The sequence below is a fragment of the Oncorhynchus gorbuscha genome, linkage group LG05, assembly GCF_021184085.1.
Source record: "Oncorhynchus gorbuscha isolate QuinsamMale2020 ecotype Even-year linkage group LG05, OgorEven_v1.0, whole genome shotgun sequence".
Lineage (NCBI taxonomy): Eukaryota > Metazoa > Chordata > Actinopteri > Salmoniformes > Salmonidae > Oncorhynchus > Oncorhynchus gorbuscha.
This window is the reverse complement of record NC_060177.1, coordinates 64,708,568-64,722,605: the sequence shown is the minus strand read 5'-3', so window position 1 is coordinate 64,722,605 and position 14,038 is coordinate 64,708,568. Positions and strand designations below refer to the sequence as shown.

At 41.2% G+C, this 14,038-nt stretch overlaps 1 protein-coding gene across 2 annotated transcripts in view; it reads left to right on the top strand.

The window, feature by feature from the left end:
- The window catches only part of LOC124036301 (inositol polyphosphate-5-phosphatase A-like), a 44,433-nt gene that overhangs the window by 13,422 nt on the left and 16,973 nt on the right, over positions 1 to 14,038 (top strand). The window contains exons 1-2 of one of the 2 annotated variants that reach the window (XM_046350709.1): positions 12,127 to 12,494; positions 13,610 to 13,651. In XM_046350709.1, coding sequence (XP_046206665.1) covers positions 13,634 to 13,651 — 18 coding nt within the window. In that variant the 5' untranslated portion in view covers positions 12,127 to 12,494; positions 13,610 to 13,633. Of the gene's footprint in view, positions 1 to 12,126; positions 12,495 to 13,609; positions 13,652 to 14,038 lie in introns of those variants that run through there. The other variant, XM_046350707.1, reaches the window with a different exon arrangement.

The window sequence follows — 14,038 nt, the reverse complement described above, 5'->3', positions numbered from 1 at the left end:
TAAAAAAAAAACTTGAATGAGTAAGTGTGTCCAAACTTTTGACTGGTACTGTATATTAGCATTTTCACACGTCATGTTCAAATCATCCTAAAGTATACAACAATAGATTGTGTAACTCAATGTTACTTATAGATGGTTTGGATATGAAACACCCAAATTATTTAGTTACCATTGACTTGAATTGGATTTGTGCCACAAATGCTCAAACGTTAGCATTTGAAACAGTGGCCAGGGAAACAAAACCAAAGCATGGGTTGTTGTCATACCTTTCCATAGACTGGAAACTCATTTTGGTCATTTAGTAATTAGCTTTAACTATCCCTTTAACATTGAGAGATTCTTTTCTTTAAATCTAGTGGTCAGAACTTGGTAATATCAGGATGTAGGATGGGACATTCACCTAACAACTCCAATTTCTCTGAACTGGAGGGGGAAAATACATTACATAGGATGAAGAAATAATACTCAGAGCCGCAGCTCCATACTTCTTGTCAGACATTGAGAACTGATACTGTATACTAATTGTTTGGTTGGGATTGGTGTGTGGGGTTCGTGGTTGACCATTTCTTTGGATTCCTCATGTCTTTATAATTTTTATAATTTGTTTTGGTCCAAATCGGATGTTCTTTATTTATTGAATATTATATGAATCCTATTAATTAAAATGTCTGATTTTGGTGCAATCAATTAGCTTCATTTCTCAGAGAGTAAATTATATTTGAACAAAATCACGTTGAAGGAATTCTAATCTTATCGGATTCTAACTACTTAAATAAAGGTTAAATATATATTTTTAACTAGGCAAGTCGGTTAAAAACATTTTAATTATATTGGCAGCCCACACCAGACATCGCTGTGATACAGCCTGGATTCGAACCAGGGTGTCTGTAGTGATGCATCGAGCACGGAGATGCAGTGCCTTAGACCGCTGCGCCACTCGGGAGCCCCAACTACAGAAACGATTTCATAATAATCTGAGATGGTGGGTGTCATGGCTTGCTGAAACAACCCGCCAACTTTGATAAATCATTTTGAAGTTATGCTTTTAGATGCACATGTCAAATATAAGTCAACAATCCTTATTCAAAGACTATTCTATGGATTGCATTATATGAAAACCTCAGTCTTTTTTTGGGGTCTGGGTTTTGTGAGGAATCGCTCTAGCCCTACTTTAGGTGGTTGTGCTCTGATAAACTCCATGTTCGTTAGTCTTTAGTTTGGGGCTGTGATGTTTGGGAAAAAGGGGCTTGGCTGTCATTGTGACTGAGGGGGAGGGAGGAACTTACACTCATGGAAATTTGGCTCAGGACCATGTTTCCGGTTGCCGTATATGGCACTGTTGAAAACATGTTAGATCCCATTGGCTGGCCTCGCTTTTTAGGGCCTGTTTACATGAAGGAAAAAAGTGAGGGGTCTGCACTGGAAATCAAGGTTTGTTAGGGCTAATGTGTACATTTAAATCAAATCAATGCACATGAAAGTCACCAGGCCATGAAATGAAAGGACATTTTGTTGTTGAGGAGAACAGTATAAATCACCTCAGGTTTAGAATAATTTTTATTTTTATAATTTTGACTTTTCTTTAGAGGGAGGGAATGAAGGAGCAGAGATTGATGGTTGTACAGGACATGGATGATGGGTCAGGATCAATTACAGGTTTTTGCTATTAAACATGCCTGGTGTTGTTGCCTCTGTCAGCAGACATCCTGTTGGCACAGTATACAGTTAAGGTCATAGCAATGGAAATAATATAATTTCCCTGGTCAGAAAAACAGTCAATCTTAAATGGACATAGGGTCGGAAACTTTGCGGTAAATTTTCCATGAGAAGTTAAGCCCTAGAATTTGGGGAATTTAGCTTAAATTCATAAAATAAGTTAGCTTATAACAGTGAACCTTTTTTTGTGGGATACACATGGCATTTCTAAGGTCTTGTGGCATATTTTGGTTAAACTATCCCCAATTCAATGGAATTGCTCTGCATGCACAGTGCATTCTTCCATCACATGTACAGTTGATTCTCAAGATCTTGCACACTGAGATGCTATTGAGCCCACACTACTACACTGTCTGAGCCAAGGACTACATGCTTTCTGGTAAGTTTTGATTACAGTAATGGGTGGGGTGAATATACACTGCTCAAAAAAATAAAGGGAACACTTAAACAACACAATGTAACTCCAAGTCAATCACACTTCTGTGAAATCAAACTGTCCACTTCGGAAGCAACACTGATTGACAATAAATTTCACATGCTGTTGTGCAAATGGAATAGACAACAGGTGGAAATTATAGGCAATTAGCAAGACACCCCCAATAAAGGAGTGGTTCTGCAGGTGGTGACCACAGACCACTTCTCAGCGCCCTGTGCTCTTCAGAGATGAAAGCAGGTTCACACTGAGCACATGACATAGTGACATAGTCTGGAGATGCCGTGGAGAATGTTCTGCTGCCTGCAACATCCTCCAGCATGACCGGTTTGGCGGTGGGTCAGTCATGGTGTGGGGTGGCATTTCTTTGGGGGGCCGCACAGCCCTCCATGTGCTAGACCTCATGTGGCTGGAGTGTGTCAGCAGTTCCTGCAAGAGGAAGGCATTGATGCTATGGATTGGCACGCCTGTTCCCCAGACCTGAATCCAATTGAGCACATGACATAGTGACATAGTCTGGAGATGCCGTGGAGAATGTTCTGCTGCCTGCAACATCCTCCAGCATGACCGGTTTGGCGGTGGGTCAGTCATGGTGTGGGGTGGCATTTCTTTGAGGGGCCGCACAGCCCTCCATGTGCTAGACCTCATGTGGCTGGAGTGTGTCAGCAGTTCCTGCAAGAGGAAGGCATTGATGCTATGGATTGGCACGCCTGTTCCCCAGACCTGAATCCAATTGAGCACATCTGGGACACCATGTCTCGCTCCATCCACTAACGCCACGTTGCTACACAGACTGTCCAGGAGTTGGCGGATGCTTTAGTCCAGGTCTGGGAGGATATCCCTCAGGAGACCATCCGCCACCTCATCAGGAGCATGCCCAGGCGTTATGGGGAGGTCATACAGGCATGTGGAGGCAACACACACTACTGAGCCTCATTTAGACTTGTTTTAAGGACATTACATCAAAGTTGGATCAGCCTGTAGTGTGGTTTTCCACTTTAATTTTGAGTGTGACTCCAAATCCAGACCTCCATGGGTTGATAAATGTGATTTCCATTGATAATTTTTGTGTGATTTTGTTATCAGCACATTCAACTATGTAAAGAAAAAAGTATTTAATAAGAATATTTCATTCATTCAGATCTAGGATGTGTTATTTTAGTGTTCCTTTATTTTTTTGAGCAGTGTATTTTATGACATACATGATTTTTTGTTAACCAGTAAATAGTAAACTACAGAAAAGTGTTTCAAATCATTTCTAACTTGTTAACCATTTCTGATGGTTAGTTTTTGCTACCATGTGGGTTTTAGCTTGCTTGAGCCTGCTAACTGAGGAGTGTTAATTCACCTGTTTCCATTCATGTTTCATTTTTAAACATTTATCTTACAAAGCAGTTGTTTAATTTAACTATTTATCTGTACATGGAATTGTATCTGTTTTTTTTTACAGGAATATGCCACAGGCACTCTGATGTTGGGAGACGTTTCACCGCAGCTAATGTTGAAGGAAAAGCTGTATACATTTGCAAATACTGTGCCAAATCATATAATATGTGAAGAATGCAACAAAGATGCAGAATCATCTGGCCCAGTGCATAAAGTTCACTCCGCACTCACAACAAGCAACCTCTGACAAAATTCCCTCTATTTCTATTTGAGGTAAAAAAAAAAAATGATGATTCGGACACCTTATCGATAGCACTTTGACTCAATGGAGTAACGTAGTCAGAGAAATGCTGATGAATCTATTGCTCGAGCTGTGTATGCAACTGGTTCACCAATGATGCTCACAGGCAATGTGTATTTCTGAATGTCCGTCACCCAGCATACACCCCTCCAACCAGACATGCTTAATATACTCATTTGCTGGATGCAGAGTTCAACAGAGTTCAAGTCAAGGTCAAGCAAATCATAGAGAAAGCAGACTGTATTGCAATCATCTCTGGTGGGTGGTCAAATGTTTGTGGGCAAGGAATAATTAACTTCATCTCCACACCTAACCAGTATTCTACAAGTGCACAGACACAAGGGACAATAGACACACCAGTCTCTACATTGCAGATGAGCTGAAGGCAGTCATCAATAACCTTGGACCACAGAAGGTATTTCCACTGGTGAGAGACAATGCTGTGAACAAGAAGGCTGCTTGGTCTAAAGTGGAGGAGTCCTACCCTCACATCACACCCATTGAATCTGCTCCCCTAGGACATCATGGCACTGAAAACAATGGATACACTCTACAAGAGAGCCAAGGGAATGGTTAGGTATGTGAAGGGTCATCAAGTTATAGCAGCAATGTACCTCACCAAGCAAAGTGAGAAGAATAAGAGTGCCACATTGAAGCTGCCCAGCAACGGGTGGTGTTATCATGTTTGACATTCTCCTGTAGGGGAAGGAGTCTCTCCAAGAAATGGCCATATCACGGTCTGCTGATATGGACAGCCCCATCAAGAGGATCCTCCTGGATGATGTATTTTGGGAGAGAGTGGTAAGCAGCCTGAAACTCCTGAAACCTATAGCAGTAGCCATTGCATGGATTGAGGGAGACAATTCCATCCTGTCTGATGTTCAGACTCTGCTTGCAGATGTAAGAGAAGAAATATGTACTGCCCTGCTCACTTCACTGTTGCTCCAGCCTGAGAAAACTGCAGTTCTGAAAAACATCAAAAAGTATGAAGACTTCTGCCTGAAGCCCATACACACCACAGTGTACATGTTGGACCTCAAGTGTGCTGGCAAGAGCATCCTGTCTGGTGCAGAGATCAACTAGGTATATGGTGCCATCACTACCGTGTCTCACCACCTTGGCCTGGATAAGGGCAAGGTTCTTGGCAGTCTGGCGAGGTACACTTCCAAGCAAGGGCTTTGGGATGGAGATGCAATATGGCAGTCGTGCCAACATATCTCATCAGCCACCTGGTGGAAGGGACTTTGTGGATTTGAGGCTCTTTCCCCTGTTGCCTTCATCATCCTCCAAATCCCACCAACATCAGCCACCTCAGAGAGTAACTGGTCCTTGTTTGGGAACACACACCAAAGCACGCAACAGGCTGACCAATACAAGGGTTGAAAAATTGGTGGCCATCTGGGCAAATTTGAGTTTTTTTGAGTCTTACAACAAGCCATCAACAAGTGACAGTGAAGATAAGGCCTCAGAGTCTGATGTTCAAGAGGTGGACATTGATGAGGTCCAGGGAGAAGACACGGAAGCCTGAGAGGAAGGCAACCAAGCTTTAGTTTCTAGACTATTGTTTTACAGATGTATGTTGAAAACGTTTTTGGGAGATGCGATGAATGAGTCAACTCATTTAATTAAAGTTACATTCGTAATTAATATTTTACATTTGATTTCTATTGGAAGGGTTTCATTATTTGCAATTATGTCTACTTATGATAAACATTTTACCTTATGTTTCTGTTTCCCTATGATATGGTAAATATATCCAATGCAAAAACATCTACATTTGAAATGGTTTTAATACTAATTCCCATATATTCCCATTAATTCCCACAGAAAGTTTCCACCTAAATATTCCCCGAAATGTGCAACCCTATATGGACATACATTTATCTTGGCGTTCTCTACCTTTTAAAGAGCATTGTGTCAATGAATATTGTGTTTGGATCAGAATAGGGAAAGTTTCACTTTCTGTAGCAAACCCTTTCTGTTACTTCAAAAGGACTTCAGATCAAGATCAGAGGGATTTACTAGAGTGCCTTGGATCCTTTTTGTTTGTCATTTCATACGATCTTTGGGTGGGTTTTCAGGATTTTGAATTTTTACCTTGTTACATCTTGCTGTGTCTGTATAACATGTTCTACCCTAAGAAATGGAAGAAAATGGAAATACAGCACTGTAATGAAATGTTGGTTCAGACACCAAACCTTCAATAAAAAGCTTTGCAATTTGAAATTGTATCTCAGCATCTGTTAGACCTAACTATTATGTTTTTATGGATGAATTTCACTGGACAAAGATAATACTGTCCCATGAAGCATGAGGTCACATGCAGTTGGGCTTCTTCAGTCAGACACCTGTATTATGGATGAGCACCCCTCCTGTCAGGTCTCATAGCCTGGGTACGGTGGGCAGCAGCAGTCATTCAGCCATGCAAATGCCCTATGCAAAGCCAGTGTGGTGCTGCTACGACTCTGGCAGGTTGGCCTGGATCAGGCTGGCCCTAGAAAGGACAACACCATCTGTATTCTGGTCTGGCATTGTGGGGAAACACCAAAACACCCACAGTACTCTGGATACTCAGTTGCTCACAGGGTTTCCCTGGAAATGTTTCATTGAATAACAGTCATTAACCTCTTGGATGCAATTGCGAAATGTTGATTTCCGCCTAAATAGACACCCCAAAATAACTGCTATTTGACACTTGGTATATTTGGAAAGATGAGATCTGGGTGATTGAGGAAATGATAAGAATATAGGAGTTACATAGTTCAGAATACACAAGACCAAGCACACATAAAATAACAGTTATTTTATTTTAAAAGTAATCTCAGTGCTATAAGTGAATTATTGATGCCCAGAGCTGGAAACGCATCAGATGGCTTCCACAACATGTGAACAATATCAGAAGAAAAATGGGATTGATCGACCTAACAACTAGAAATGGGATTGATAGACCTAACAACTAGACATGGGATTGATAGACCTAACAACTATTGATAGACCTAACAACTAGACGTGGGATTGATAGACAACAACTGGGGATTAATAGACCTAACAACTAGAAATGGGATTGATAGACCTAACAACTAGAAATGGGATTGATAGACTAACAACTAGAAATGGGATTGATAGACCTAACAACTAGAAATGGGATTGATTGAAATGGGATTGATCGACCTAACAACTAGAAATGGGATTGATAGACCTAACAACTAGAAATGGGAACAACAACTAGAAATGACCTAACAACTAGGATTGATAACAACTAGACATGGGATTGATAGACCTAACAACTAGAAATGGGATTGATAGACCTAACAACTAGAAATGGGATTGATCGACCTAACAACTAGAAATGGGATTGATCGACCTAACAACTAGAAATGGGATTGATAGACCTAACAACTAGAAATGGGATTGATAGACCTAACAACTAGAAATGGGCAGATGTTCTAGAAAGTGGTGTCCCCCTAAACCTTTCCAAAGTGGGAAATGTCTAAACTAGATAATGACCAGTGCTATTACATATTCGCAATCCCTAAATGCTATTTGTTCAGTATAAAAACACCATATCAACCTCACCCATACATTGTGGTGGTGTTATGGTGTATGCAGGATACATTCAAGTGTCCTTTCAACTGCTTCAAAGTGTCTGAATGTGTTAATTGCACTGTTTTTGCACTCTGGGTGTTCACTATAAAAACAAAATTCTACAACATCACCCTCTCTCAAACATTGTGGTGGTGTCGGGGTCATACAGGGGATATCCAATAGTGTTTTTTCAACCTCTCCAAAGTGCCTGAATGTTTAGCCTAGGCATATCCAATGTACTGGTCCCACATACAAATGAACTGTTAAGAAAAACAATATAAAAGCAACAGAGACATAAAAAAAATATAAGCATGTTTTATCAAACACAAACTTGGTTACACACCTGTCCTTCACTAAAAAAGGTGCAAATATAGAAATAAGCTGAACTATTTACAAATTGCATTCGTGTTCGTTTTACATTCCAGGTGTAGACAATTATATTTCACTTTCAACTTAGCTTGTGCATGTCTTGATAGTCTTTGAAGCAGTCCCTCTCTGCCAGGAAACAAAAAGCAAACTGCCATTTCGGACAGAAGATCAGTCATTTCACCCCCCCATGTGTTTTGTGCAATGCTTTCAGTTCTTCCTTTTCTCTTTTGGCATGTGTGTTGTATAGTGGTGCTCACCTTGAGTGGGGGGTATTGTGATGGTTGCTTTGGTCCCCCAATTCAGCCATTTCCAATACCAGCTGCTCTTGGAAGGCCAACTGGGAGAGAGGGTTTTGACCTTTTGCTTTGGCCATCTGCTTGTGGAGAATGGAAGCATTTACTGTTGCAATGTCCACAAAGTAGTAAAAAAAAAGTCATACCTCTTCCTGGTCTTGTGGAGGACATGGTAGTAGCCTATCGGAGCATCAGATAGGTCGACATCCCCCATGCTGGCATTGTAGTCCTTCACAAGAAACAGGAATGGGGACATTCTTCCTTTTTCACCCTCCTTGAGACATGGTTGTTATTGAATGCCTTATGATGTGTGGTGAGCATGGTTACTTTCCTAGTTTCCTACCATTTCACAAAAAGCAGCTTGTTAGTCATGATCTAACGTATGGTCCCCCTCTCTGCTGTCTTTGTCATGTCTTTTACCTTGGTCTTGGGGAACCCGATTCTGTTAGGATGAATGGTGCCACGAAACACCATTTTCTTTTTCAAGAGGTCTATGAAAAGTGGATGAAGAACCATCAGACGGGGTGATTGACATAGGAGTGGGGGGTATCAACCTGGACCATTGGGGGCGCTTGCTGAGAGAGGTGGCTCCCAAACATCACCATCTAAATCATCTGCATTCTCCACTCTGATGAATAAAAAAGGGATATTGTTGTAAGACACACAGAATTACAGTTGACAAAATTTACAAAATGACATTACTGTCAATTTGTATCTGTACAGTGAGTGATGATGGTGCCGGAGGAGATGGTTGCCGGTTTTTGGGTTCCTCACCAATTGTGCTATTGTGTGTGTTTTTTCGCATTATTTTTAACTTATTTTGTACATAATGTTTTTGCCACTGTCTCTTATGACAGAAAAGAGCTTCTAGATATCAGGACAGCGATTACTCACTTCATGCTGGACAAAGATTTTTTCTTTTTACGAGTCAGACGTGGAGGATTTACTTCAGACACCCGACAAGGCCCAAATCCCTGTCATTCGCATGAAGAAGAGACAGAGATATCGTGGGACGTAGGTCGGGGTGCCTTGTAAGGATCTGACGGCGAGTGAGTAATCCCCCTCTACCATCAGTCCTATTAGCCAAAGTGCAGTCATTGGATAACAAAATGGACGAGCTCCGATCAAGACTATCCTACCAACGGGACATGACATAGATAACCTACAGCTGGCAAATCTGACCATAACTATCCTCCTGATTCTTGCTTACAAGTAAAAACAAAAGCAGGAAGTACCAATGACTCAATCAATAAGGAAGTGGTCAGATGATGCAGGTGTTAAGCTACAGGACTGTTTTTCTAGCACAGACTAGAATGTGTTCCGATATTCTTCCCGATGGCATTGAGTACACCACATCAGTCACTGACTTCATCAATAAGTGCATCGATGAGGTCGTCCCCACAGTGACTGTATGTACATACCCCAACCAGAAGCCATGGATTACAGGCAACATCCGCACTGAGCTAAAGGGAGTGGGACGCTTATAAGAAATCCCGCTATGCCCTCCGAGGAACCATCAAACAGGCAAAGCATCAATACAGGACTAAGATTGATCGTACTAAACCGGCTCCGATGCTTGTCGGATGTGGCAGGGCTTGCAAACTATTATGGACTACAAAGGGAAGCACAGCCGCAAGCTGCTCAGTGACACGAGCCTACCAGACATGCTAAATGCCTTCTATGCTTGCTTCGAGGCTAACAACACTGAAGCATGAGAGCATCAGCTGCTCCGGACAACTGTGTGATCACGCTCTCCGTAGCCGATGTGCGTAAGACCTTTAAACAAGTCAACATTCACAAGGCCGCAGGGCCAGACGGATTACCAGGACTCAAAGCTCATCACTAAATGAAGGACCCTGGGACTAAACACCTCCCTCTGTAACTGGATCCTGGACTTCCTGACGGGTCGCCCCCAGGTGCTAAGGTTAGGTAACGACATCTGCCACGCTGATCCTCAACACAGAGGCCCCTCAGGGATGCGTGTTCAGTCCCCTCCTGTACTTCCTGTTCACCCATGACTCCAACACCATCATTAAGTTTGCTGACGACACAACCTGATCACAGACAACGATGAGACAGCCTATAGGCGAGGTCAGAGACCTGGCAGTGTGGTGCCAGGATATCAACCTCTCCCTCAATGTGCTCAAGACAAGGAGATGATGTTGACCACAGTAAAAGGAGGACCGAGCACGCCCCCATTCTCATCAACGGGGCTTTATTGGAGCAGGATGAGAGCTTCAAGTTCCTTGGTGTCCACATCACCAACAAAAACTATCATGGTCCAAATACACCAAGAAAGTCGTGAAGAGGCCATGACGATGCTTATTCCCCCTCACGAGATTTGGCATAGTTCCTCAGATCCTCAAAAAGTTATACAGCTGCACCATGAAGAGCATCCTGACTAGTTGCGTCACCACCTGGTATGGCAACTGCTCGGCCTCCGACCGCAAGACACTACAGAGGGTAGCGCGTACGGCCCAGTACATCACGGGGTCCAAGCTTCCTGCCATCCAGGACCTCTATACCAGGCAGTGTCAGAGGTTGGCCCAAAATATTGCCTAAAAACTCCAGCCACCCTAGTCATAGACTGTTCTCCCTGCTATTTCATGGCAAGTGGTACCGGAGAACCAAGTCTAGATCCAAAATGCTTCTTAACAGCTTCTACCCCCAAGCCTTAGGACTCCTGAACAACTAATCAAATGGCTACCCGGACTATTTGCATTGGCCCCCATCCCCATTTTTACGCTGCTGCTTCAGTCTGTTTATTATCTATGCATAGTCACTTTACCTATCAGTACACATTAGCTCAATTACCTCACCTAACCCCCACACATTGACTCTGTACTGGTACCCCCTGTATATAGCCTCGCTAATGTTATTTTATAGTTGTCATTTTTCTATTTTTTTTTTTTTTTTTACTTCAGTTTATTTTAGTAAATCATTTCTTAACATGTTTTTCTTATCTGTATTGTTGGTTAAGGGCTTGTAAGCATTTAAAATGTACCTTTTGTATTCAGCGCATGTAACATATACAATTTGATCTGATTTTACTCGCATAGAAGGTGGTAAGCACACACACGCACACATTGCAAACAGTAACACTTTGGCGACAAAGGCAGAGGTGAGAACCACAAATAAACAATGGCCATGAGAGTGTAATGGTCTCCAAAGATAAAATAATTTAACTAAGAACAGTGAACTAATATGAAACATGGACAGTAATTACTTTGGAATTATATAACATTGAAATGACTTATTACATAGGTCTATAAACTAAATCTAAAGCACAAAAATCAGACAACATATTTTTAAAAATGAAATAAATATAATGAATTAGCTATTTAAAGTTATGAAAATAACTTTGATCCAATCCTTCTAGAAAACAATCTTCGTCGGCCGAGTCGAAATCCTCATCTAAATCATTCCCCTGATCCGAGTCCAACTCCAGTATACATTTTCATAACTGCCTCTTTTTAGCTTCCTGTTCGATATTCTTAGTTTTGACCTTTTTTTCCCCCTTGAGAAACCATCTTTTATGCTAAAATTATGAAATTAAAGCTATGAAATCTGTTTACAATGTAATGTAGCGTGCCCGATGCGTCTCGTCTCTGAGTCAGGTAGCAATGGTTCGCATTACACTTCGATCACACCGACAGCATCGTTGCATTTTGGTACATCAGAATTACATTCATTTCCAATGAAATGCTGCGTTTGCCTTGCAGCATTGCGTTGCAGTTGTGGAGTGGTGCATATGTGTCAAACTGGCTTGACAGGAATGATAGCAGAAGGTGAATGTTTTACTTTTGTTGCATACATATCCAGATGATGCTGCGTGCTATTTTGCGCAAGGGTGCTGTCGGTGTAATCGAAGCGTTACACATAAGGTTCTAGGCCTTGCTTTGTCCCACCCAGGTCAACTGCATATCCCTGGAAAGCTTATCTCATTGGCTACAAGACTGTCAATGTGCCATAGTAGCCAATCCCCTGCGTAATGGATGGCTACGCCACGTAAGCAGGACACATCATATTTTTCATGCGCTAAGATAATCACTCGGTGGACATTCGATGTTGCCATTAAGTCATACATCATCAGATAATATTGGAAATATGTTAGATTTGTTCCTACCAACCAAAGGATTAATTTCATAACCTCATGTAGTTATAGCTCAAACACAGACTAAATCGAAGCTTACCTTGAGCTTGTTTGCTGTTTGATATAAACGTTGTGTAAAATAAACATTTTGACTCTCGGGGCTTGTGATCAATAACAGTAGGTCACAAGCAGACAAATAAGACATCCTCATGATCTGTGGAGTCCCGGCTTTCGGTGTGAATAAACATATTTCCTGTTTATTTCGTTTATGCTTCACAACGCTAACCGGAATGTAGGTAGCAGCCATCTTGAAATGAGGTAATCTGCTCTTCATGCCCTTATACTGTTCTATATATATATATATGCCAATATATGGTAGTAAATCATATCAAAGATTAAGGCACATATGCCAATATATGGTAGTAAATCATATCAAAGATTAAGGCACATATCAATAACCACGACACTCAGCTTTCCGCATACACCCTGCTTTTGCAGATAGGGGCTACTGTTCTCATACCAGACTGAATTGAATTTTTAAAAATCTAATAGGGTCACCAAATATGGGGACTTCACATTTAAGAGGTGAAACAAAATGGAAGGACAAATAGCTAGTTTAATCTCGCATTAACGTTGTGTATTGCATCAGTTAAGTGTTCAACATATAATCTTACCTGTTCGGTCAATCATGGTGGGTGTCTGCCTAAACCTTACTGTATTTCCCACCAAATATATCACTAGCCACTTTAAACAATGCTACCTTATATAATGTTACTTACCCTACATTATTCATCTCATATGCATATGTATATACTGTACTCTACATCATCGACTGCATCCTTATGTAATACATGTATCACTATGCCACTTTGTTTACTTTGTCTACATACTCATCTCATATGTATATACTGTACTCGATACCATCTACTGTATGCTGCTCTGTACCATCACTCATTCATATATCCTTATGTACATATTCCTTATCCCCTTACACTGTGTATAAGACAGTAGTTTTGGAATTGTTAGTTAGATTACTTGTTGGTTATCACTGCATTGTCGGAACTAGAAGCACAAGCATTTCGCTACACTCGCATTAACATCTGCTAACCATGTGTATGTGACAAATACAATTTGATTTGATTTGAAATGTTTGACAAGACTGTGTTGTGTTTATCCACCTTTCTGCATGTTTTATATCCTCCACTGTCAAATGCTAATATATTATTCAACATGGTCAGTGGAGAGGAAAGGTGCCTGGTCAGGTTGATTGGTACACCTGGGTTGACATGATAACTTCCGGGATCTCATTTAAACCATTATGTTTATGCCCTTTGTGTTGTATCTCTCAACTGTTCAGTTATTATATTTGACTGTAGGCTAAGTGGTAGAAACCATGTGTGAATTTTAAAAAATGTATGTTTTTAAACCAACAGGTGGGTGAGATTGAGAGTGACTGGATGCGAGAATTCTTTGGGGTGAGTTTGGATCCCTCTCAGGTGTCCACTATAGAATGGATCCTCAAGTAAAACAAATATCTCTGTGACTCTTCCTTACTGTTACTACGTAGGTCAGCTGTTTTACTGTTCAAATGCAAACACCTTAAGTCACTCACTCATTCTGTGACCAAACCACGAGCACTCCTGTATGGTGGACTTTGACCAGATATGGGCATTATAAACTGTCCTTGTTACTCAAGCTTTTCAATATCAGTCATTAGATACTGGCTCCATTCCCAAAGAGGTGGAAAAGACACTTTCTACTATTTAGCCAACACATAATGCCTCGTAAAAGTCCAAAGTTGTAAAAGTAGTCTTAAGAAATAATATTTACTTACCAGAATTCAGTAGCTAGCCCCACACTTA